We start from the raw sequence: 27,325 nt of genomic DNA, 5'->3' as shown, positions 1-27,325 counted from the left end.
GTCCACCGGGGAAACTCTTGCCTAGGTTCATTTTAGGCTGGCTTACGTAGTAGATTTCCCTGGTATGTAGGTTGTGATGGAATATGTTTCCTAAGTGCAGTAGTTTACCTGATCAGATACATGAAAACCCAACATGCAGCAGCTGTGAAAAAGGTCAATCTCATGTTATTAGCAAGGGGTTCAATAATAAAACTTTCAGTATTGCAATGCCTTTGTACAAATCTATGGTGCAGTCACACATGGAATACTGTCAAAACAAAAAAAATCCTTCCAGTAGCACCTTAAAGACCAACTAAGTTAGTTCTTGGTATGAGCCTTCGTGTGCATGCACACTTCTTCAGATACCTTGTATGGCAGACCAACACGGCTACCTATCTGTAAATGGAATACTGTGTACAGTTCAGAGAAAGTGAACAGAGAGAGTCCCCCCACTCCTGATTATGAAACCTAGGGTTATTGAAACTTAATGACAAGAGAAACAGGATAGACAAAAGGCTGCCTTCTTCACACAGCACATAGTTAAACTACTAGGATCCTGAAGGCTGATTCCAAAAGTAATTTGTGATCTCATATTCAATCCATTATGAATCCAGATTGAATGAGCATAGGCCTAGGAGCATTCCTCCATAACACAGTATTGCTTCAACCTGTCACTACAAAACAGTATTGTCTATGCTTTTGTGATGACATAGTCAACAGGTAGTGTAATGTATGGTGAAGTCTTCTAATGGCTACTTTACCCCACTGAGTCCAGGCTATCAAAATAAATTGCCTTGGATTCCATAAATGCTCAGTTTGTTAGTGGAGGCAGTAGCAGCAACAAAGCAGGAGGAGGGAAATTCAAGAAGGACCAGCACTGTTTATTTCAATTTATTTTCACCAACTTATTTTGGCATTCATACCATGCCTTTCTGAGATAAAAATTAAACTCAATGCAGCTTGCAAATAAACATATAAATTGCAACAAAATTTAAAACAACCCATCAAGAAAACAAAGAAACATCAGAGAAGGCAAAACAGCGTCATAAGAATCATATCTGCCACTGCAGACTGAGAGGACATCATTAGCTCTGACACAGAGAATGCCTGCTGGAATATAATAGTCTTAAAAGGCTGCTTAAAAGTGGGCAAAAAGGGAGGTCAAACATCTCTTTGAGGAGACACACTGGGAAAGCCATTGTGGTTTAGTGGTTAAGAGTGGTAGACTCGTAATCTGGGGAAGCGGGTTCGCGTGCAGCTGCTGGGTGACCTTGGACTGGTCACACTTCTTTGAAGTCTCTCAGCCCCACTCACCTCACAGAGTGTTTGTTGTGGGGGAGGAAGGGAAAGGAGAATGTTAGCCGCTTTGAGACTCCTTCGGGTAGTGATAAAGCGGGATATCAAATCCAAACTCTTCTTCTTCTACTCTTCTACTATTCCATAGTTTGGGCAACTCAACTGAAAAGCCGCCCACTTTTGTCCTCACCAACTGTGCCTCACCTGGGGCGCTTCCAATTTACCTGCTTCCTGATCATTCAACCTGACTTGTTTGCAGTGACGTGAGGTTAGACAACATCCATGATTTATTGAGCATTCATCCTGATTTGTTTGTGGAGAGGTTAGACAACATTGTGCCAAACAGATGTTAGCCGATACTTCCCAGTGTGTTTCCATACTACGCTTCTTATCACAAAAAGGCAGATCTTTAGAGGAAGTAAGTTTAGAACCACTTGGAAGTTTCTAGACTTTCTCCAAGGGCAGCTCCACACTCTGCGTTTGGCAGCAGCATCTTATTTTCAATAAAAGATTGCCATATGGGCTCATTATGCAGGAAATGAGAAGAGGCTATGATGAAACCTTGCTAAATTTCAAAAATAACATGTAAAAACAAGCCATCTCAATTTACTTTTGAATTTGTGTCATCAGTTCCTCCCACCACCCACCTCTAAACTTCCTTTGACAGCAGAAATGTCAGGAAAGCATGTTCCATTGCAACGCACATTGCCCTCCCCTCAAAATGTTTTGTGAAACAACCTTTCTATAACTGGCAAGGTAGGAGGAGGCTGGCAACTAGTCCTGGGCTGTGTTTTCAGAAGCATATCTCATTTGAAAATGTTTGTAAAGTGATATGCTTTGCACTTGGATGATTCTTCATATAAAACACAATCACCTTCCAGCATCAGAATATCAATGAGCAACAGGATAGTACCATTAATTTCCAAGCCATTGTATCTTTTTTTCATATCATAGGAGAGAGTGCAATATTTTGTGACCACCAAGTGTAAAGAAATGGTTTAGCAAATCATTTAGCCATGTTTTAATTATGAGTCTTTTATCAATGATGGATGCAATCAATTAATCACTCCTGCTGCACAACTTCCATTATTTTCAATGGCAGCTGCTTAGAACTCCTACACGCAATCCTGCATCATTTGCAGTGTCTGCTAGATACCATATCCTGTTACTGCCAACATTTGCTCATAATTGCTTGTGAGCAGAACCGGGGATGTATAATACCTTAGGTGAACTCTTAAAAAGGGATTTGCATTGTTTGTTATTTTGTGTGTTGACATTTTTTGAGGCATGTTCTCCTGAGCACACATAACACCAAAGACCTTTCTCATTTCATAAAGAAATATCATTAAAAGGTAACAGTGTGAAGGGAAATCTTGTTAAGTGCCGCTTGAGAGGATCTTGCAAATTGGAAGCAGTTTTGTCTAGAATTGAGACTCTTGTCGCCGTGTGATTCTTAAATGAATTGTTTTAAGCAATTCTGCTTCATTTTTTCTCTCCAAATGCTATACAGCATCTACTTTTAAAATGAGAAGCTGTCTTATCATAATCAGTGAGACATCCCTGACATCTGCACATGTAAATGACAATATTTCATCTACCTTTCTGAGCCTTGAAGAATAAGAAGAAGAGTTTGGATTTGATATCCCACTTTATCACTACCCGAAGGAGTCTCAAAGCGGCTAACATTCTCCTTTCCCTTCCTCCCCCACAACAAACACTCTGTGAGGTGAGTGAGGCTGAGAGACTTCACAGAAGTGTGACTAGCCCAAGGTCACCCAACAGCTGCATGTGGAGGAGCAGGGACGCAAACCCGGTTCACCAGATTATGAGACTATTGCTCATAACCACTACACCACACTGGCTCTCCTTTTGTCACCTACTTTCCTCTTTTCCTGCACTTCCACTTTACTGCTCTCTGTTTCCTTTCCTTTTCCCCTTCTTCTTTTTCCATATTCAGCCTTGTGGCGTTTGTACAGAGCCCCCGGTTGTTTCACGGACTATTGACCTGTGCACCACTGCTTTATTCTTCCGCTGCCACCAGCCAGGTTTCTTCTGGTGAAATACTGAGTCTCAGTCAGGTTGTAAAGTCAACAACGAAGACTAAAGTTTATTGAAGAACAAACAAGTTTTAAATATATTCAGAACAGTTTCTCAAATGCGCGCCCTTAACTAGATGTGGCACTATCTCACACTGTCACACTCTTCTCTCTCAGTTCTATCCATGTCTCTCACTCTAGCTGTCATAACCACTATGTTCATCTTACTGGTTCTGTCTGACTCTGATTCCTCTATCTTCTAATGATAAAACCTCTGGGCTGAGCCTCAAAACCGGATAGGCTCCGCCTCTGAGCTTTCTCATTGGTCAATCTACATTAACCATTTCCATCCCCCTGTACAAACATAATCACAAGGAATGGGCAAACACCACAAGCCTTCTCTTCTTTTTTTCTTAATGAATTATTCTGCATTTTTATTATTTTTATTATTTTTTAAAGGTCCCCCTCCTTTACTGGGTGGGTTGCATGAGAAATAATATATCAGCTACTCCCCTTATTTGATTGCTTCTATTTTCTGTTTTTAATAAAAATCACACAAAAGTTAGTAACATTTATCTCTATTAGCCAACCCCAGACTGAAGCTTCTGCTGATGTATCTGTGCTAGGTTGTGCTGCGACAGTGAGAGTTAATTCCTAGTTAATTTCAAGCTTTGAAATTGCTACATACTGAGTCAGATCATTGCAACACAGGCTACTCAGACTGGCAACAGCAGAAGTCTTGTTTGATGGGGCTACCAGATTTGAGGGGGGGCTTAAGCAAGGTGCCCTCTGAGGGGTCCTTGCACTGTCTTCTCTCCACAACCGTTGCACTGTCCTGATTGCTCCTATCACCTTGCTTCCCAGGCTTCTGTTTTTTGAGGGAAATGAAAGACAAAGGAACCTGTTTGTCCCCTTTGCATGCTGAGGTTCCCAAGACACCCCTACCCCAATAACTCACACATCACACGTAATTTTTGTTTAAGGTTTTTGGCATAATTTTGGCCACAACTTTATTATCATACAAATTGTGAGTGGTTGCTTAGGCATTGGTTATGACTAGCTGTACCCCCCGCCTTGGGGGACAGCGCTGACTCCTGTGAGTCAGTGTGGAGGAACAAGATCAGGGATAACTGGAGCTGCGACACAGACCCTCAGCTACTCCCCGCATGCTCCTTGGAGCTTACACGGCCCGCACCCTGCACCAAGGGTTTGGACGAGGGGATGGTAAGCCCCAGAATTCCTTTAACGGAATTCCCATGCAGCAGCAGCATTGGAGGGGTAGGCACAGCCAATCCATACCCCTCCACCAACCAATTTAACCAATGCCTAACCACCACCAGAGCCCTTACGCTCGCCGCCAACCACTCACAAATTCAACCGCACCCTCAACTCAGCCACCACTGAATCCAACCAAACATCATTCCCAACTGGGGAAAGATGAACCCCATCCGCCCTATAAAATTCAAGGGCCTTGAAGGTAATATGAGGGTGAGGAATCACAAACCCATCCAGACCTACCACCAACTTGCCCACCGCGGAATTAATCCGCTTCCTCGCTCATTTGGTGGCAACTGGGCAGGGACTCCCCCGCCAACTACGGCATTGGAGCAGTTGTGACCAAAAAATCCTGGAAGCGGGCACCAAGGCCGCTAGATCCTTTAAATCCTGAATGATGGCAGCACGTAACCCATAACATGAAGAGGAAACCAAATCATTTTCCCCCAGCTGCACCACTATCGCCGCAGGAGGGCCTGCCAGGAGAACGCGCCTATGCATGAGTGGTAAGAATTCACTCCACCGCATTCCCCTTCTGGAAATCCAGGACACCTGCACCTGCTGCGGAAGGCCCAGGCCATCTCCCAATCCGGACTGACGAACTCTATTGGCAGCCCAATGCACAATACTGTGCCCCACTATCCAGATATTGATAGCGGCCGGACCTAGGGTTAAAAACACAACATGTAAGTATACAATCGCACATCATTTCTGCACATAGGACCTGAACGCATCCGACTTCCACCGACCCATGTCCTTTATCCGGTTCACCGGCAAACCCCAATGGGCAGCAGTCGTTGCAGCACCAATCTGAAAGGAGTGAGGAGCATACTCCGATGCTGCATGGCCACATGCTGCTATAACCTTACGCAACACCTTAGTGAACTGATGCCTTCCCAATGGACGGCCATCTTCATGAATAAACAGGGGGCCCTCCCCTGCAGGTCGCCCATCCAAATATTTCCGAAGATCTTTTACCGGGCAAGGGCCCCCCTCCCCCGTAGCCAGGAGACAAATAACTGCTCCTCTGCCCAGTTGATCAGTTTTAGAATTTCTGATGTTAACCTGCAGTTCCGACGGAGACAAACTCACGTCCTGCAACAACAAACCCCTCGAACCTCCATCCCGCTTAGGCTCAAGGACCACCTCCCCCACTCTCAGGGCCCCAAAGAAGGCCAGAGAGAATGCTGCAGAAAACAGCCTAGCCTCAAATTTTGACCATCAGATGCTCCGCAATTTACTGCGCATCTGAGTCAGCAAATCCAGAGTGATGGGTCGCCGCGAAACAGGCCAAGAGGGAGCAAGGCGTCCCCATCCTTCCAGCGCCCTTCGCACCACAAACTTACCACAGGGATCCTTGTTAAAATATGCCCTGCTAAAGAAAGAAATTGCCGCCGAGTGGATCCTCAGCGTTCTGGCAGCCCAACGCATCTGAAACAGATGCGCCAAATACTGGAGCACCTGAGAGGTGGAGTGGGGGCAATAACTTCTCCTGCCACCGACTGCCCATTAAATATCAAAAAATCCGACCAGGCTTTCTTATAAGACCTCAAGGTGGAGGGGGCGACAGATGCAGCTACTCCCTGTAAAACTAAGTGCTGCCAAGGTTCCAGAGATGATCCGGGAAAAAATTCCGGACGGTTTCGAGCCTCTGGCGCCAGGGACCTGAACCGCTCCATCTGAAAACGGGACAGAGCACCAGCAATCTCGTTAGATATGCCCGAAACAAAACGAGCAGAAAATACGATATTAGAACGCAAGCAATGCAAGACAAAAGCCCTTAACAGGGCTGATACCCTAGGGGATCGTGAAGACTGCTTGGCTAGCACTTTCACCACCGCCTGGTTATTGGACCAAAAACAAACTCGACGGTCCCTGAAATGCTCAACCCACAAATGCACAGCCACTACAATGGGAAAAAACTCAAGAAAAGTTAGGTCCCGAGTTATAGCTTCCCCACGCCAAGCAGTAGGCCAGCGCTCAGCACACCACCTGCCATCCCAAAACAGGCCAAACCCCAAGGACCCCGCGGCATCAGAGTGCACCTGAAAATCGTTGTGGAGGTTCAAAGTGTCCTGCCACAATGAAACTCCATTAAATTCCTTCAGGAATTCCAACCAAACACGAAGGTCAGCCCGAACCTGACTAGAGAGGCGCACCCTGTGCCGCAGTGCTTGCAGACCTGAGGTGAGTCTGGCCAAACGGGAGCAGAATGGTCGCCCAGGGGCGACCACCCTACAGGCAAAATTCAAGTGACCCAGCAACGACTGCATCTGTCGCAAGGTAACCTTCTTTAACGGCAGAAGTTCTTCGATCACCCTTTTCAAAGCTGCTATCTTATCTGGCGGTAAGCTGGAGGTTTGGGCCAAAGTATCTAACAAGATTCCCAAATAAGTCAAGCGCGTGGAAGGACCCTCAGTCTTTTCAGCTGCCAACGGGACGCCCAATTCCTCCGCCAGAGAAGCGAAGGCCTGCAATAAGAAAACGCAGACCCCGTATTGTCCGCCGAGGCCAGTAAAAAATCATCGAGATAATGGGTGACACCACCCAAACCAGTCCTAGTACGCAAGGCCCACTCCAAAAATGAACTAAAACACTCAAAAGCTGCGCAGGCTATAGAGCAGCCCATGGGCATGGCCTTATCGAAGTAAAAACCACCTTCAAACTGAAAGCCTAACAACCAGAAATCATCTGGGTGAATTGGAAGCAGCCGAAAGGCTGATTCAATATCACATTTTGCCAGTAGGGCACCAGGCCCAAATTTCCTTATCATCTTGATCGCATGATCAAGAGAAGCATATTTCACCGAACAAAGCTCAGGGGGAATTACGTCATTTACTGACGTGCCTATGGGATGAGAAAGATTATGAATCAGGCGGAATTCCCCCGGGGCTTTTTTAGGCACGATACCCAGTGGTGAAATATGCAAATTGGGAAAAGGGGGAACCGCAAAAGGACCGGCCATACGATGTAAAGCCAGCTCTTTTCCAATTTTCTTGCGGGCCACCTCTGGCATGTCCTTAACCGATTTCTGGTTTGCGGGGTTCCTTGCTAGCGGGGTTGACACCACAGGGATTCGGAAACCTACCGTGAAACCATCGCACAAATAAGACGCTGAGACCTTATCAGGATATAAATCCAACAAAGACAATAACGGCTGTAGCCGTACCGGGGTATAGGCTAAGGAAGAAAGAACACTATTTCCCTGTTCCAGCGGCCGGGGTCTGGGGGGCGACTTTCGGGGGCTGCTGCGAGCCCCCCCCCCTATGAAAAGGCCGCCGCCGCCCCCCCCCGCGCAAACAGACGCCGAATGGTTCCCCGAGCACTTCTCACACACGTGAGAATATTTGCAAGGTTGCCTTTGGCAGGAACCTTTATTGAAATCCCAACAAAACAACTTGCGTCCCGCCTTCGCAGGAACCGGCTTGAGCTTCATTGCATCAGGAACCTTCTTGTCAATGTGAGGGGCCACGTAAGTGGTCCAAACATCTAAATCTTTGCGATCCCAACGAGCCGCAGGGATCTTGGCTGCTCTACGTCTAAAATTCTGATCATACGACAAAGCAGCAGCCTCTCCAGCCATCGTAAAGGCTGAACGGACTATAGACAGGTATACCCATAAATGCAGAGATCTCCTAGGATAAGCTGCAGAAACCACGCCAGCAAAAACTTGATAGCTATCCAACCAGCATTCAAAGTTCCTATCCGCTTTAGGAATGAGCGCACGCTTGTTTGAAGGGGCAGAGCCTATATCCAAAGGCTCCTGGCCATCGGGCGGGGAAGCCAGGCTGAAGATATCGACATAACGGCCATTCAATATCCTTGACCACAATTTAGCAGACAAGTGGGAACCTGGAATAAGATCCCTAGCTGAATTGGTGGATACTCTTACTTCAGGCACCAAGACTCCTTCCCTGCATTCTTGCACCGCCCCATACTTTGCCCTGTGGGAATTTGCCCTCCGCTCCCAGACCCACTTTGGGAGTCCAGAGGTCTCCCCAAAACCCCAATAAAGCTTAAGAGAAGCTTCCTCATGGCTACTTGAGGTTAGGGATGAAGTACCTGTAGACGAAGATGAAGTGTCTCTCCGCCTGCGCTTGGTGCGCCTCCTGGAGGCCTTTTTGCGGCGACGATGCCCACCAGAAGAAGCCCTTTGCGGTGGGGGAAGGCTGTCCTCCACGGAAGACTCAGATGCATCACCTTGCTGCGCAACACCTGGATCTGACTGAAAAGAGACAACCTGTGATTCGCGCTCCTGGCCAATGAAGACTGTGCAGGTGAACCTCCCCCAGCCTGACCCCGTGTTGGCACCCTCCGCCTGGCCGCAAGTCTGGATCGACCCCGACCCCTTAGCACGGCCCCCTGTGACGCAGGTAAGACCGGGGGCTGGGCCAACTGCACAATAGGTAAGTAACCACCGGTTGACAATGGACTTCTCTCCTCTTCACTAGATGAAGGCCTTGGAGAAGAGGCACCCACAGGAGGAGCCGGCATTGCAGATGACGTCGAGGGGGTTGAGTAGCGGTTCAACAGGCCATCCATCTCAGCCTCAACCCGGGCCAACGCCACCGGGTCGCCAGCTAAACTGGAAACCATGGACTGGATGCGCTTCAGCGACTGGCCAGGCTCTGGAGAACGCAAGGCCTGAGATGGGCCTTTTATAGGCCTCTTCGACGAAGGGGCGGGAGCAGGCCTCCTTGGGGCCTTCTTTGGTGCCATTCCTACTGCTGGTACAAAACAAACAAAATTAATTAGTAAAAATTTAAAAGGCAAAATAGAACAGGAAAAAGAAATAAATAAATCAAATTAAATAACCAGCAGGAGGGTGCGGACCCAAATAATTAACGCTTGAAGCCAATTGAAATGACTGCAAGACCCTGCAGAGAACAAGAAAACACTTATTAGCAGGCCGCTAAAGGCCTGCAGGCAAAAAACAACAGGCCCTGCAATACCAATCCTAGCCACTAGAGGCCACTGCGCAACCAAGAAGGAGACAAAATGGCGCTCCCGCCAAAAGAGCGCCTCAAAATGGCGGACCCAGCAGCCGCCCCCCCCCACACAAAATAAGGCCTGTGAGGCAGGCCAAAGGAGGGCTAGATCGCTGCCGCCCGGTCTGTAAGGCACGCGCAGCACCCCCCAGCCCAGGAAGGGAGCCCAGGAGGCGCCTAGGCCGGCAGGGCCCGCCGCCGCCGCCCACGCTGGGCGGAGGACGGCTCGGGCGGCGTACCGCGAAGCCGGGCGGTCGCCCGGCACAAGGAAGGCCCAGCCGCGGCCCCCAACGGGGCCTAGAAGCACCCGGAAGCCTGTGGGGGGGCAGCAAGGCCCGATCCAGGCCGCTCCTCGGCGCCGGACGATCCCCAGCAAGGCCCCAGGCTCAGCTGCACGACGCGCCCAGCAATTCGGTGCTCGCGCGCGTAGCGAAACGCAAACCCCCCTCCCCCCCCCGGCAAGGAAAGGTGCTTAAAAATTAGACAAATTAAATTAACGGTGCAAAGAACTGCTAACAAAGATCTATAGGAAAAGGCTAAATAGTAACAGAATAATAAGAGGAGAGAGAGAGGAACCAGGGGAGAAGAGTACAAAACCACTCTCGCTGCTTCACTCCGATGCAGATGATCCGGTGTCCACAGCGAAAGAGAAAGGAAAGAGCAGTGGACCTTGCTTAAATAACCTCTGATCCCACCCCTAAATTAGCAACATCAAATTTACCCCAGTATCTCCAACCTCCAGTCTTATTCAAGCCTCTTGAATCTATCCTGCCTGACAACCATGGGGGTGTTTTGTTTGGCCCCAACCGCAACCCGTGCTCTCCTTTAATGAGAACACACTTTTCACAGCCTGGTAGGAATCAGTGGAATGAACAATGTCCTTTTTCCTTTCTTGTTTTCCTGAAAACAAAAGAACAAGAAGGCAACAGGAAAGGGGACACAGGGATGTCTATTTCTCACCTTTTTATCAAGGTTGTCAGCATACAGTTGTGGGCACTGCTGCTCTAAGGAAATAAAGATGGCTAGGGCAGCGTATGCACCATACATTTAAAGAACATGACTTATCCCAAAGAATCCTGGGAATTGTCGTTTGCTTAAGTAGTATTTATACTACTATCTTTGGGTTAAAGTAATGATTGAGTTCAGTTATAAATGACAGCCTTTCACTCATTTGTGCTGCCGTTTATTAGTATTGTCATGTGAAAAGTTGGATGTGCTGTTTTGTTTTTATCATGTTCTGGGTGATTTATTTATTTTTGTACAATTGATGGCCTTTGACTAAATAATAATGATTGGGAGTAATGCTCCTGAACATTCTGTGACATCACAGCATCTCATCCAATGGCTTTGTGAGAAGTGGCAGTTGGTTTTTAACCTCCCATCCCTCTAGAAAGAAAAGTTAAAAGAAAGAGGTGGGATTTTTCCCCCCAGTTACGTAAGTGAATAATGTAAATAAATTTTATATTGTAAAATTGAATACTGTATTCATAATGTGGCTGTGTGATGTAGATCACTGATTTAGGTTATATATATATATATATGATGGTCCATCTATATGAGTAAAACTTATTCAGAATAGTTTACAAGAGAGATGAATACAATTTCTAACCATGAACAACAGAACAGAATACTAAACCTCCCTTAAACCTACAAACATTAATAAAACCACCCAAAATAAATATATATTCCCAGCCCAAAGATAAAACACACACACACACCCAAGACCATCAACCCAAAGAAGCTCAACAGTAGCAGAGATAATCAGTCATGAATAAGCCAATGAAAGTACCTGGGTTTCAAGGCCTTTCCAAAGAAATAAACGGTAGTACCTTTACAGATGTCAATTGGCAGTGAATTCCAAAGTCGTGGGGGCCACAAAATTATTATGAAAACAGATCAATTTCCTGCATTCCAGGGTCATGGTATCGAATATTAAGCTCTAATATTTCAGATTGGTCTAAATGGATATCTGACCAGACATACAAAAAAAGCTTGCAAGCAACAAAAATAGTTTCTGGTCTTGTTTCAAGAATTAATATGGCAGAACAGAGGCTTTCCTTTCAGCAAATTGAAGATGAATGAATGGTATTCCGTCTCCTTAGAAATGGAATTGATTGCCAGAGGTTAGTGCTATGATGGCAAGTCACAAGAGGGTGCCATTGTGGGGGAGGTGCTGAGAAGGAGATTGATTTTCCTCTTTGCGTTTAAAACATGAGCAGCAGCCTGTTCCATCAATGCAAAAATAAAAAGGTAAATATATTAGTGTTTTGTGGCTTGGGGGACAATTGGTTTGCATCAAAGACATTACTTCTTCCCAGTGAGCACAGGGAGACCAATTACATATTAAAGCACTCCAAGTTTCTTTGTCAGCCGCATGGCGCAACAACAACAAAATTGGCTTCAAATTATGCCTTCCTTTCCTCTGAGAGCTATTTTTCTTTGCTCCCAGGTCTCAGCTAAGTACATTCCACATAGCCACATGACCGGCATCAGTTTTGCATCTGACTCGCGGCTGATTCAGGTTCATGAAAACATTGCAGCACAGGTTTTTTTCTTTTTTGTGTGTGGCCTCCACCACTTGGTCGCATGGAGGCTCACTGTGGTCAACTCACTTTGGGAATATCTGCAAGGGAATACACAGCTACACCCTTGGGCCTTGTGGGAGTCTTCGCGCCACCTGCTTGCACAAGCAAACAGGCCACAAAGAACCAGCCAGACACTTGCTCAAAGTCACAGGATATGCTGAACTACAGCTCAGCCAAGAAGGAGAGGGAGGACAAGAGAGGAGATGGAGGAGAAGTTCCATTGCACAAGTAGAAATTATTGCGCTAGTGGAAACCAACTGATAATAAAAAATATATTTAAAACAGCAAAGGGTAATTCACTGGATCACCCTATTTTTGTTGCTGCTGCTATTCCTTGCAAGGTTATCTTCCTCCAGAGGCCATTCCAGAATCCTATAACGTGCCATGATCCTGTGTGGCAGGCTGCAATCCCTAAATAAGCTCAGGCTTTAAAATTGTCACCCCATATGAAGTAAAAATAAACCAGGGACTTATCTTCTTATATGCATGATTCCTCCCATTCTAAGCCGCTTAACCTAAGAATGAAGAACATAACACCACTGCGTGGTCAGCATTCATTATTCCTGACTTTTTCTTTTTGTACCCAAAGCATCAAAGATTTCAGGCTGTGACTTCAAAAGTAAAACCTGCTTTGTGTGCACGCATGTGTGCAATTTTTCTTAAATCTCTAATTGAAATAGAGAAAACGAGTAAAGTGATTAACATATTACACATTAATCGTGTAATAAAAGTGTTTCAAATGCCAGCAGTACTGATGTGCTCTGTGTTCCCTTACAATTTAATTTAAAAGTCCGTCAAAAGAACTTCCTTTGTTATAGATTTATCAATAATCCTTGACTTCGTGATACACTTTTGATCATTGTGCGCTCATTAAACCACAATGTTCAAATGCCATCAGTTTTGCACCAAATTGGAAAACAGTGACTACAGTGGGTTGTGACTTTAAATGACCTTTACGTATGCAACAGAAATATTCACATTTCCATGCTGAGGTGTGTGTGTTCCACCATAGATACTCCACAGAATGTCTGCTGTATACAAATCATGCCCAGAACAGGTGGGGCAAGGATGGCAGAGATTTGGGGAAAGGGGTCATCATTTTGTCCTATTGCTTCTCTTTGGGGAATATAATGAGAGGAGAATTATTTATATTAGGCATAGATTTCCGCTGTGTTTGTAGGTACTGTGGCTTTTGTATATGTCCTTGCACAGATTTCCAGCCAATGAGTGTAGGTGTGCATCCTAAATCTCTTATAGTATTCATCCTTTTCTGCTTCCATGTTTCTTGTTTGACATCATACAGGAGCATATTAATCTAAAGAGCCATTCTCACAAACCCTCTGCCATATAAGGAGCTGCTTTCCCGCTCAGCTGCAGCACATGGTAACATCCATACCTTACATTTAGATGACTCCTCTATTAATCCAAACTCCCCTCCTCCTCGAAATAACGCTTGTTGGATTTCAAGAAGCTCTATGAAAAAATAAACTGGAATGTCGCTTAAAAGAGAAGATAAAATAGGGATTGTCAAAGTGCAACATAAATGTATGAAATGTGAGAAGTTGTGATAAATATGAAAATTGTCAGATAGGCTGATGGAAGTCTAAAAGAATGTATAAGTTAAATTGGATGTTTAATTATAAATGGATTGGTTATTGGAAATTTGAATAAAAATTAATTTTTTTAAAAAACTCCCCTTCTCCTCCATAGAATCCTGGGAACTGCAGTTTGTTAAGGGTGCTGGGAATTGTAACTCTACGAAGGATCTCCTGATAGCGCTTAACAAGCTACAGTTCCCAGGAAACCATCAAAGTCAGTGGCATGGATCTTTCCCACTTCCTGAGGGGAAGAGTTGAGAGTTGGGTTGGAAAGCAACTTAAGATCAGCCCTGCAGCCACCATGATGATCATATTCACTCAAATGCCACAGCCATATGAAATCAGACCATGAAGAAATGGCCCCCGCATGGTCATCAGGGGATGAGGGCCAAAATTTCAACACTTGTGACTGATTGAAGAAGATAAAATAAATGAATGAATTTAAGTACATATTCATATCACCATTACTTCAACAGAGACGCCTTCCTTTTCATTTTATTTTTATAATCTTTTTTATTCAGTTTTACACTACATATTTAAATTCAAACATTAGACATAATCATCAACATTTAGGATTCCCTGAATCCTTAGACCTCCCTCCACCTTTCCATGGTTTCCATTTTCAATCTTTTTCAACTGCATCATATATTTTCTCTATTTTTCTTAAAATAATCAATTTTTACCCTAGTTTTTTGTACAGTGGTACCCCGGGTTACATATGCTTCAAGTTACATACGATTCAGGTTACAGACTCTGCTAAACCAGAAATAGTGCTTCAGGTTAAGAACTTTACTTCAGGATGAGAACAGAAATCGTGCTCTGGCGGCACGGCAGCAGCAGGAGGCCCCATTAGCTAATGTGGTGCTTCAGGTTAAGAACAGTTTCAGGTTAAGTACAGACCTCCGGAACGAATTAAGTACTTAACCCGAGGTACCACTGTACATTGCAACCGTTACTGAAATCCTGCCAAAGTTTTCAGTTGTTTAGGTAATTTCTAAAACATTTCCCATTCCTTATTAAAGTTTCTCCCTTCCTGGTTTCTGATTTTCCCGGTTATATTCACCATTTCGGTGTAGTCCATCATTTTCTTTTTTAATATTCAGTGCCTGTCTAAAAATTATTGGCATAGCAGCCATATGCACCTTTCTAGGATGGTAGTTCCATCAGCATGGAGCCAGCACTGAATAGGCCCCATTTCTGGTGCCCACCAGTTATCTGAGCTTAGGCTTCACTCACAGTTTGTACTGTCCAAAATCTTTAATACTACAGCAAGCAAATTCCTTGTTCAACTTGTCCTTCCTGTTTGGGGTGAGCATATTTATTGAACGGCTCAGCTCTGCATCTTTGATGTGTCTGCAACCACAGTTAAGATTTTCTTGCACCTAAGTGTGGCATTTATGCCATTCATTTCCTCCAGTCTTTGTCTGAAATAATATTTCTTACATCTGTTGCCTTTTCCTTTGTCATCCTTCACTGATTTAAAAAAGCACATAAGCCCCATTGAAAATGTAAAGCGAAATGTCTCCATAGCAACCCTTTTAATGCTGTGATTTATGAATGCTCATCGACAGAGTTTGCAAAATGAGGAACCATCGGAGGGACAAGATCATTCAGCTACAAAAGCCCCTTTAACTGGGATTTTTACAAAGATGAATCCAGAAGAGCAAATTTGGGGAAAGGACCAATGCCATGCATTTTATTTTATTTTTAAAGTTTTCTCTAGCTTATTTCTGCTGATATTTGAAGACATTGCAGCCACTGAAAGATTCCCCTTACTATAATCTATTAAGCTAATTGACTATTGAGTTTCCTTGAAAAAGTCATTGCTTGATTTGTGTTTTCTTCCTTCCCACAGGGAAGAAAGTATATATCTCTTTGCAGTAAAATTGTTGCCAAACTTAAAAAATAATGTTCAATTTACATTCTTATATTAAGCAGAAATTAGAATAGGGTGGCTGTAGCACAGGTTCCTGATTTTTGTTTAGAGAAATTGACCCTCTGCACCACTTGTTGCCCCTATAATGCAAGTGTGGCAAGCTTGTCAGAAACTATGGGTGGTATCCAGCTAAACAGTTCTCCTTGTACAAGTGTTTTAGCTGTGCAACAAAACCTCCCCGCCTCCTCCTCTTCCCACATTCCCCATGTGTGCCCCACATATCTGCTGCAGAAAACCCTGGAACCAGGGGTGCCAACTTGGATAAAATATTGGAAGGGGCAGGTAAGCCCAGGGCTGTCTTAAGCATATATGGCGCCGGGGTGCAAAGATCCACCTGGCACGCCCCCCCCCCGCAGGTTGCCCAGTCCCAGCAGCACAGGAAGGTGGAGCTGGCTGGCCGCCTCAGTGTCTCACTGGCTTGGTCGCCCCCGAACTCGCGGTGCACACCTGCCCGCAGCAGAAGAGCCCACCACAGCACTCCGACCGATGAACAGGCTCTTCCCTGGACTCAACTCTTGGGCCCCAGACCCTAACCCTAACCCTAACCCTAACCCTCTCAAATATTTTATTGAGGGGTGCCAAAGACCCCTTGGCCCCTAGGAGTTGGTTCCTATGGAACAGATAAAGGTGGTTCCTATGGAACAGATAAGCTCAAAACAACTACCCCTGGCTATGTCTATGTCTACTACTGTTTTGTTTTGTTTTGTTTTATTCCACATTCACTGAGACCATTGCTTGCAACCTTCAGTATTGAGATTAAATGTTTTAAAAAATCTATGTACTAGATGTTTTGTGGATCAGTTCATGAAAATCCATTCCCAAACGGCAAACCCAGATGATAATGGGTTGGTTTTTTCCCCCCTTTCTCATTTCAGTTGTTCGAGTTCATGAACTTTTTGGCTGAGAATGTTATCTTCTGTTATATGGGATTAGCATTGTTCACATTCCAAAATCACATCTTCAATGCACTGTTTATATTTGGAGCATTTGTATCCTTTTTTTAGGCACCAGCAAATATATGGTATGGAAAACGCAATGTATGGTGTGCAGTTAATCCCATAATTGTTGATATAAGACAGAATCCAGATATCTTTCTCCATATGCAAAAAAAGAAAGAAAAAAGATTGTAACTATTTTCTATGTCCAAGAACACTTGGGGTGGCCAAAATCTACCTCTCTCCAGAAAATCTGTTCTGTGTTTTTAATTGGATCCAGAACCTGAATTAGTAATAATTTTATTCCATTCTTTATGAGCAACTGAATCAAAGCCTCAAAACATATATTGTTACACTATCCCCTGTGTAATGTGTTTGATGTTTCATCCTGCAGATGGTTTTCAAACCTCAGGGCTTCAGGGAACCCTTTCTGCATGAAGATATCTGTCAATGAACCTCATCCCCCTGCGCTGGTACCACAGAGCCCCTGTATATTGCTCCCAAGCATGGAATGTTTTAGGTTGCACCAAGAGTACACATGGCCGGGTCTTTTGTCCCTGACTGATGTTCTGCATAAAATGAAAAAGCATTCTAGTGCTGTTTTTCAGGAATGCATGCCCACCTGTACTGAGATTATAAGAGCCTTGCTGTATCAGAGAAAAGCCATATCCAGCCCAGCATACTGTTACCCCACGGTCACCAGTCAGATGTCTCTTGAGAAGCCAACAAGCAGGAGATGAGCTCACTAGCACTCTCCCATTGTGACCGTCCTGTAGCTGGCATTCAGAGCCATATTGACTCTGGCCATGGAGGTAGCATCCGGCCAACATGACTAGCAGCCACTGATGAAGAGCACTGACGTTTGCTAAAACACATTTTTTGAAAACGACATTTATAAGCAACCAACCCGAACTTCTTAATACACACACATACATTTGTCACAGTGTCCACATGGACCAATTCACTGGATGTACAATGAACAGGTGGAGCTACTGTATTTTGACCTAAATCAGAGATGAAGGTATTGTTGAACTAGCTCCCATCTTTCTAGACCAATAGTTATGCTATCTGGGGATGACAGGAGTCCAACATCATCTGGAAGACCACAGGTTCACCATCTATATGCTTCTCAAATCTCCATCAAGATACTGCTTCTACAGTTTGCCACAGGGTTGCTCTCTTCCGCTTGTGTCTATTGTACAGCTAAAGTTTTCAATGTGGTGAAGAAGAGCCCTGATACATAGGGTGAGGTCTTGGAAGAAATCTCCTTCCAGCAGGGTATCTGCGTACAGTTAAGAGATGTAATTTTGCTTTTTCTATTCTTTTCTGTAAAATGTCCTTATTTCATCTAAAATTGCTATTAAAGCAACTTTGGCATTAGATGCACAGAGGGATAATGAGAAAACCAACACAATTTTCTGAACCCTACAAAAATAATTGGAAGGTGGGGGGCAGACACCGGCATGGAGAATCCTAGACAGATACAATATGAATTCTGAGGAAATGAGACAGTAATCATGTCTCAAAGTACATTTATCCTTCCTGAATTACTGTTTGAGGAAATAATACTGTTGGCGCCTGAACAATTTATAGCAAGCGAAGGGTTTCTTAGAGAGATTGCTGTTGTCTTTGACAAAGATGGAACATGAATTTAGAGTAGTTGAAATGGGGAGGGGGGTGAAAGAGATGTTCAAGGGAAGACAGGAAAAACCCTGGGAAAAGAAGCAGTTCTGAGTAAGCTATGAAAATATTCATTCTGTTCTTGCACCACAGGCTCATAAAGTGATGATTCTTCTGTTTGTTTTAGATCATGCACTGGGCACATCTTCATCTAGTTGTGTCATTTTCCACCTTATTTTCCTTAACTTCTCACTCCCCGTGATGTAGGTGGCAATTTTCATAGCAAGAGCCTGTAATATATACCCAATTTCTTTCATTCTCAACTTGGGCCGAAAACAAAAGATTCCCAGGAATTTCCAACATATGATGATGTTCTCAGGTGAGTCAATGGCTTCTGCCGCTTGCTGAGAAGAGAAATGAGCATGGAAGGATGCAATTTTCTTCCAAGGAAAAGGGGTGGGAGGGATGGTTTACTAGACAAAGACAAGGGAGCTACTCTGTGATCCACACTGACTGGAAAGATTTATCATCACTTCAGAAAGCCTTGCCTCTGTCCTCTGATGATATACAATAATGATTTTAATCATTTTAATTACCAAGGTGCAGCCTGCCCATTATGAAAGTTTATGAAGTAGACTTGAAAGCAGCAGCTTAGCTGGGGAAATGAAACTAACACAGCATAAACATACTGCTAAATGGCAGCCTCTCCCCTGTCCTATTTGGAGAGGACTCCTTCATCTGGGAAGTTGATTGATGCAAGCACAATGCTTCCTTTGGTGGGACAGTGGCCAGTTTAAGACATCTCCTGAGTGGGTGGAGGCTTCAAGTGGTGCAGATATGAGCATGCATATCTCTCTTCTCCACAACACGATAACCTAATACATAATGTGAGCACCAAATTCATTACCTTAATATATATCATTGCTGGATGAATCAACACCATTTTCTTTAATGGCTATGTGGGGATTGCCCAAAAAGAGGACAAAGGACATGGATTTGCACTAAAAAATGCATAAGCTAATTTCATTTCATTTCCTTAAAAATAGCATTTTATTATGTATTTTAAAGATTAATTGTGATAATTTGTATGTATAGGCGCAAATTGAGAAATGATTGCTGTAATTTAAGTTGCAATACAATGCATCTCACCCCGATGGAGAAGACTGTAACCAGGTAAACAGTGTGCCTGCTCAGTCTTTATTCCAGGTACTAAGTGTTGATGGGCAACTTTAACTTCAAGGTTGACGGCTGCTCTCCTTTCTTAGAATCATAGAGTTGGAAGGGACCAGAGGGTCATCTAGTCCAACCTCTTGTAATGCAGGAATCTCAACTACAGCATCCATGACAGATGGCCATCCGAAACTTCCAAGAAAGGAGAGTCCACCACCTCTCACGGGAATCTGTTCTACTGCCGAACAGTTCTTACTGTCAGAAAGCTTTTCTGAGTGTTTAGTCGGAATCTCCTTTCTTGTAACTTGAAGCCATTGGTTCGAGTCCTACCCTCCAGAGCAGGAGAAAACAAGCTTGTTCCCTCTTCCATATGACAGCCCTTAAGATATTTGAAGATGGCTATCATATCTCCTCTCAGTGTCCTCTTTTCCAGGCTAAATATACCTGGCTCCCTCAACCGTTCTTCATAGGTCTTGGTTTCCAGACCCTTGATCATCTTGGGTTCCCTCCTCTGCACACCTTCCAGCTTTTCAACATCCTTCTTATATTGTGGCACTCAGATTTGCACACAGTATTCCAGGTGTGGTCTGACCAAGGCAGAATAGAGTGGCACTATTACTTCCCTTGATCTGGACACTGTACTTATGTTCTTGTGGTTCTTGACTTTTAGACTGAACTTGGATCTGACACTTCTTCAAACAGAGGACTGTAAAATAGAATACATGGCCACCCAACCTGGAGCACTGATTTTGCACATGACTTTCATCTTTCTTTGCACTTCTATCTCTAAATAGACTTTTCTTGCTCCTATGTTTGTGTCATTCCAGTGCCAGAAAAGGAACTTCTTCTTTTCCCAGACTTTTTGCAAACATTAAATTGTTTTAGCTCAGTTTTCTGATTTATGCTACTTGTTTTAGCACTACAGCCTTTGTGACTATAATATTTAATTGATGCTTGCTTTATTTTGTAAGGCAAAAAAATTCCCATGATAAATAAATGAAATAACTGGGAGAGGCATGTGCCCATTCCACCACTTCATGTCAGTTGTCACTGCAAGGTGAAGCGCTTGAGCCAAACCAAAAAGGAAAGTGGGAATTATACAGAGAGATAGGCTGAGAGATGGTGAATGGCCCAAGGTCACTCAGTGATTTCATAACTTCATCACGACCTACCTATACAGAAATAGACAAATCCTTGCGTCTTAATGTGCAAAGTACTTTGCAATTATTCAGCAAGCTGACATAGTTTGGAGCACAAGGCACAAACAGAATCTAAAGCAATGTTTCTCTGAAATTTTCTTGGTGATTTAAAGCCCCAGAATGAGTGCACGTGAGTGCAAATTACGAGTCATGTTTATAAAAACAGGATTGTAAATCCTTTTTTATGGAAAGATTTTAATTTAAATTATTATTGCACCCAAAGAGCTCTTGGAAATTCATTTGGATAAAGCAGTTTCGTTTCCTGCCCCAGATGGGCAGCACAATTCAGAGGCAACCTTATGATTTTCTAGGTGCAGCTGCATTTTATTGGTTGGAGAAACAAATCTAACATACTTCTCCTCTTCACTGGAGTGATGGGAGGCTTAAATAAAATTCATAAATATCTGTAAAATGTTCCTCGCATCTTGCTTGAATTACCTATTTAATTTAAAGAACTTGCTCATTACGTGGGCTTCACAATTTACGGTGTAATCCCCGCAGAAAACAATAACATAGGCATGCTAAAAAGCCTTTTACATGTGCAAAACACTGTTATTTTTTTAATGTACCCAGGCCTGGGGAGGGGGTGCTTTTGTAAATGTGGCATACCATTTGGCTCATGCTTAACATACTTATTACCACCCTATGGGGAACTTTTGATGCATGGATCTGGCTCTCCCCCATTATTATCTTTCTGCTCTTTTATTTGGTCTCAGTAGGTGCATAACTTTGCCTTAGTTATAACATTGCAAAAGCAGCTCCACCTTATAGTTTAAAAACCAAACGTTTAAAATCCTTCTGGAAAATTACTCATTGCATTGCAATGGCGAATGTTTGCTCGTTGAACGGTTGCTGTTTAACAAGGATGACTCTTGACTTTGTATGGTGGGTTATATAGTTCAGCAAAAGTTGAAGGTTTCTGCACACCTCACACATATTTCCATCCTCCTTCCAGACAAGAGTCATTATCACAGTTCAAGGGCAAATTCCAGCTAGGCAAAAGCACTCAAGGAGGGGATGGCCTCTGGGAGGAGGTGTTGTTTAGGGAGAGTCCCAAGGACCAAATAAAGAGGCCTAGGCCTGAGGTTCCTCACCCCCTGACCCAGAGGGAAAGCACAAGGCAAGCCAAAGATATTCACTCTCCTCACTCTTGACACAGCTTCCATGCTTGGGGAGCAAGCATAAGGAGGAGGAGCAAAACCAGGAAATTCCAAGGGGTTGACAGTGGGTTGTGGACCTTAGTAAAGGTAAAGTGTAAAGTGACCCCTGACCATTAGGTCCAGTCACAGACAACTCTGGGGTTGCGGTGCTCATCTTGCTTTACTGGCCAAGGGAGCCGGCGTTTGTCCGCAGACAGTTTTTCGGGGTCATGTGGCCAGCATGACCAAGCTGCTTCTGGCAAACCAGAGCAGTGCACAGAAACACCGTTTACCTTCCCGCCAGAGTGGTACCTATTTATCTACTTGCACTTTGAGGTGCTTTCGAACTTAGTAGATGCCCGATATTGTCAAGCCCAGACACCAGCCCTGAAACTTCAGCACTGTCCCTTGGAAGTGAATTCAACTGAAGGGGGAGGGCAGTCCAAAGGAATTATTGTGTGGGAGATAAATAAGATTCTACCTGCCATGAGAAAAATGCCAAAAACATGACTTCCTGACATTGTGATATTTGTTTTTATGCATGTTTCTGCTGAAGCGGAATAGATTCCCCCCACCCCTAAAATGTTGTAAAGTTTATTGCGTACGAGTTAAACAGCAGCGCATAAATGAAATGTGATTCTCCCTATGCAGAAACACAAACATCTAAAAAGAAAATGGGTTTTGGCACTGTTTCCTCTTCCTCCCCAAAGAGCCACAATCATAGATTTCTAAAATGGAAGCGTGAAACCAGGCCCTTGCCTTTCCACGTTCAAGAGCTGTGCTTTTGTTCCCAGAATATTGTGCTCTGAGCATTCCAATAATAAATCCACATGGCATTCGCATTTCAGAGGAGCCTCTTTCTTTGACAAAAAAGCACTCTACAAGGCAGCTGAATAAACAGATAATAAAACATCATGCAGATTTTTGAGCATGTTTTTAGAAGAGATGTGGCAGGCTTTTGTTCAAGTGGGCTTTCAAGGCCACTTTTCAAGATACTTTGCTTCACACATGTTTGGTCACCCATCTCTGGGGAATTCCCATAAGGTATATAGGTGTGTCTTGGCTGAAGGACCACATTGCAAAATTCGAAGTGCAATTTTCAAAGGATGCTGTGTTTCAGTTCACATATTGCAAGGAATATGTGATATTGTTGGACTCCCAACTCCCATCTGCCTCAGACAGCATTGTGAAACATCAGGCATGATGGGAGTTGTAGTCCAACAACATCTGTAGAGTCAAAGGTTCTTCACTCTTGACACATTATTTCAGGAAGTTCAAATTAGGAAGGTTCTCCTTTAAATGCAGACTAAAGCAAATTCCTCATTCATCTCTAATCCAGGGTTAAGCACTGGTACGGGTACCACATAATATCCCACGTTTGTAAGAAATTGATCTTTTATTGTTGTAGCACCCACACTTTGACCATAATGCTGATGCCCTCCCTGTACCCTTTTCAGCACTTGCTACACACATTTTTGTTTAGGCAAGCCTATCCAGACATGCAGAATGTTGACACGTATTTTAATATGGTTTTCAGCAGGCCTGGAAGGGAGGGGGTTGAATTCTGAATGTTTCAAATAGTTGTTTTCAGCGGTTTCTTCACTGGATGTTTTATTCTTTTTGTAAACTGCTTTGAGGTTGTTGGGCTTTTTTGTACAATCAAGTGGTATATAAATTTTATGAATACAATGAAATAAATTGTTTTCTTTCTCTCCCACCTGCCGTGCACTCCCACCCCCTGTCTTCTGAAGGTTTACGTGGTGCAATTGCATTTGCACTGGCTATCCGGGACACCGACTCTCAGCCTAAGCAAATGATGTTGACAACCACCTTACTAATTGTGTTCTTCACAGTCTGGGTGTTTGGAGGAGGCACCACACCGATGCTTGCATGGCTCCAAATCAGGTCAGTGTTATCAATTCGTAATGTTATGGTGCAATGTCATCTGTGGCTTTGCTCAGTCACTACATTTGTTGCATCTTTGTATTCACATGATTTGTCATTGTGCTTCATAACTGATATGCAGGAGACAGCTATGAAGGGTGCAGGGAGCTTAAAAACCAGGATGTAGACATTGGTGAATGAGGTGAAGCAGGTTCTTGACACCCCGCAATGGTCCTAAGCACAATTCAGATTTTTAGCATCTGTTTTCCCTTGTGGTTTGCTTTCCTGGAGTGATTTCTTAGGGGAGTTATGCTGGGAGGTTAAAATGTAGATATTGCTGCTCAAACAGCAGCTGCTATTCAGCTATATGTAGTTGTTGTTCCAGATTTTGCTCTTGACTAAATGACTTGTTGGATCTGTGCTGATCCCCACTGTCTCCAAAAGCTGATCCTTGCTGTTTCCAAAAGCCACTGGTCTGGTCTAGTCAGCTGCACAGTGGTACCTCGGGTTACATATGCTTCAGGTTACATACGCTTCAGGTTACATACACTTCAGGTTACATATGTTTCAGGTTACAGACTCCACTAACCCAGAAATATTACCTCAGGTTAAGAACTTTGCTTCAGGATGAGAACAGAAATCGTGCTCTGGCGGTGCGGTGTCAGTGGGAGGCCCCATTAGCTAAAGTGGTGCTTCAGGTTAAGAATAGTTTCAGGTTAAGAACGGACCTCCGGAACGAATTAAGTACTTAACCTGAGGTACTACCTGTACTACCTTATACAGAGCTAGTCCAATATATTTTGTTGTCTGAAGCAGACCAACAAATAACATCCCTACTCTTGATGTCAACATGTGTAGTAGTAAAGGTAAAAAGGTAAATTACCCCTGGACTGTTGTCCAATCAAAAGCGACTATGGGGTGCGTCACTCATCTTCCTTCAGGCGGGGGAGCTGGTGTTTGTCCACAGACAGCTTTCTGGGTTATGTGGCCAGCATATCTAAACCACTTCTGGCGCAACGGAACACAGAGTGCACAGAAATGCCATTTACCTTCCTGCCGCAGCGGTACCTATTTATCTCCTCATACGGGTATGCTTTCAAACTGCTAGTTTGGCAGAAGCTGGGACAGAGCAACAGGAGCTCACCCCGTCACACAGATTTGAACTGTCAACCTTCTGATTGGCAAGCGCAAGAGGCCCAGTGGTTTTGACTACAGTGCCACCAGCATCCCTTATATGCATAGTACCCAAGCCTGATGAAGTTATTTTGGCACTTGGGGAAGAAGATCTACAAAGTACCTTTCCCTTTCCTGTCAGCAGAAATACAACAGTGATAAATTAAATAACTGGCAATATGCTGCCCTTTCAGTATTCCCAAAATCATCTGCCTGAGGTTCCCACCTCATTCTACCTAATGATAGGGCTGGCCCTGACCTTAGGCAAAGGCCAAAGAAACAATGTTGTTCTCTCCATTTTGTGTACAGGGTGTTGGATGCAATCAGTTATCACGGATAGTTTATTGCATATTCCTCTCATTTTTTTCATAGAGCAGGAAACATTAACTGACAAATCATTGTGATTAATTTGTTAATTTATTAACCATAAATCTAAAATGTGGCTGGGCACTGGATTTTAATGGATGCTGTCAGTTTGGAAGGGATTTTCAGTGCTGCCGACATTGTGTTATTTATATTTGCAGTACGTTGTAAACAATTTAAACATGTCATTTCAGAATGACTTTCCCGATTATAAATTATTTGCCTTTGTTATTTAGTCAAAAGAAATATAGGTTTATTAAATAAAAGATTGCCTGGACTGAGATACTGCAGTGTATCAAATTCCTTCGAACAACCCGCATTGATGGTCCCATCTGAAGTAGTGAAAACATGGACTATGAGCTGGAAGCCACTATCTCTTAACCTTTATCCTCCAACTTTAACCATATTGGTCTGCTAGTGTGTGAACTATTGAGATAATATGTAGGATGCACTTTATTTAGGAAAGTTGCCCCATAGAGACTAAATATTAGTCAAAAAAATATTATAGTTACAGTCAAAGCTTAGGGGCAGAGATTTTCCAGACAAATGGAAAGTGGAATGTTTTAGTGGATTGTTCTGTTGTTGCATTGTATACAGTCTTGTATAAACGCACTGCTATTTATAGGATCATGGGGTTGTTTCTTGCCTAGGCATTTTTTATTTAGTGCTTGTCTATATGGCTTGCTATCTACTGGTACTCTGCCTCCAGCCTGCTTGCTTCCCTGTCTCTCTGCCTCCTTCTCTCTTTGGATTGACACATAGCTTTGATCTTAGCTACAGAAATGTCTATAGACAGCCCCCTTCTGAATGATACTTTGAATCATGAGGCCGTCTCTCTGGTAGCGCAGAATCTCAACCCTGCAGGTGCTTGAGCTTGGCTCTGTTGTAATTGCCTAAAGCCTGGTGGCGATAGTTCTTCAGCTGACCCACATAGGATCCAGGCCAGCAAAATCATACCCAGTAGTAATTCATTAGAGGGAATGTTTAGGACAGCTCTCACATCAGTACTTCTTGCAACAAAACAGTGGCAGCTGCCTTGGACGTTTTTTGTTAGTCAGGGCAAAAACTGTGTTGTTCTTGCTATCTATAGCTTCATGATGCTTCTGCAATGACTTTTGTGGAGTTAGCGTGTACAGTGATGAGTTGTGCATGGCAGCAGTGTAGCTAGAGATGCTGCAGGAATGACTGTTGGCATTGCTCCGTTCGCTCTTATTTCTGCAGCTGTTCCTGTGCATTTTGCTTCATTGATGAGCACATTACAACCATAGCCCACTGCAGGCTTTCATGCGCTGATAAGCTGATAAGCTGATAGGGACACAGGTGGCGCTGTGGGTTAAACCACAGAGCCTAGGACTTGCTGATTAGAAGGTCGGCGGTTTGAATCTCCGCGACGGGGTGAGCTCACGTTGCTCAGTCCCAGCTCCTGCCAACCTAGCAGTTCGAAAGCACATCAAAGTGCAAGTAGATAAATAGGTACCACTCTGGCGGGAAGGTAAACTGCGTTTCCATGCGCTGCTCTGGTTTGCCAGAAGCGGCTTAGTCATGCTGGCCACATGACCTGGAAGCTGTACGCTGGCTTCCTTGGCCAATAAAGCGAGATGAGCACCGCAACCCCAGAGTCGGTCACGACTGGACCTAATGGTCAGGGGTCCCTTTACCTTTACCTTACTGCCCTGTAGCCTTTGTGTTATCAGCGCAACCATCTATAGTGATGGAGCCCTTGCACATACAGGTGTGCATGTGAAGGCTTCCGTGTGACCCTAAGCCCTGATGATGTCAGGTTCCCAATCACATGGAAGTTTCATATGTGCAACTGTCCATGCAAAGGCTCTGTCAGTACTGACAGTCCTGCTCTTCACATTGCAAGCTAGGAGGTAGGTTTTCTGGGTGCACCTCCACTCCCATGTTGAATAACACAGACACATTAATCCCTAAAGGGCTTACATTGCATTGGCATTACTCCTGGCATAGTGGCAACTACTGTACCCAGCAAGACCATAAGGTCAAAGGGTTACTTATATTTTCTCTAGACTAACAAACTCCCAGAAATGTCATCTGTTAATTCTGTAACAAACTCAGTTTGGGTGATGGTTTCTTGAAGTGTTCATTGTCCTTGACCTTGTTTATATCTTTTTAAGTTATGTATGAT

The 27,325-nt window shown here is 44.0% G+C and overlaps 1 protein-coding gene across 1 annotated transcript in view; it reads left to right on the top strand.

Moving 5' to 3' along the window:
* The window catches only part of SLC9A9 (solute carrier family 9 member A9), a 273,537-nt gene that overhangs the window by 147,283 nt on the left and 98,929 nt on the right, over positions 1 to 27,325 (top strand). The window contains exons 10-12 of the mRNA XM_083739541.1: positions 16,569 to 16,682; positions 18,516 to 18,627; positions 23,508 to 23,661. Of these exons, the coding sequence (XP_083595667.1) occupies positions 16,569 to 16,682; positions 18,516 to 18,627; positions 23,508 to 23,661 (380 nt within the window). The remainder of the gene's footprint in view (positions 1 to 16,568; positions 16,683 to 18,515; positions 18,628 to 23,507; positions 23,662 to 27,325) is intronic.

The sequence above is a fragment of the Podarcis gaigeae genome (genome assembly GCF_964106915.1).
Source record: "Podarcis gaigeae genome assembly, chromosome: 5".
NCBI lineage: Eukaryota > Metazoa > Chordata > Lepidosauria > Squamata > Lacertidae > Podarcis > Podarcis gaigeae.
Note: the sequence above shows the minus strand (reverse complement) of the source record. Positions and strands in the feature narration are given on the sequence as shown.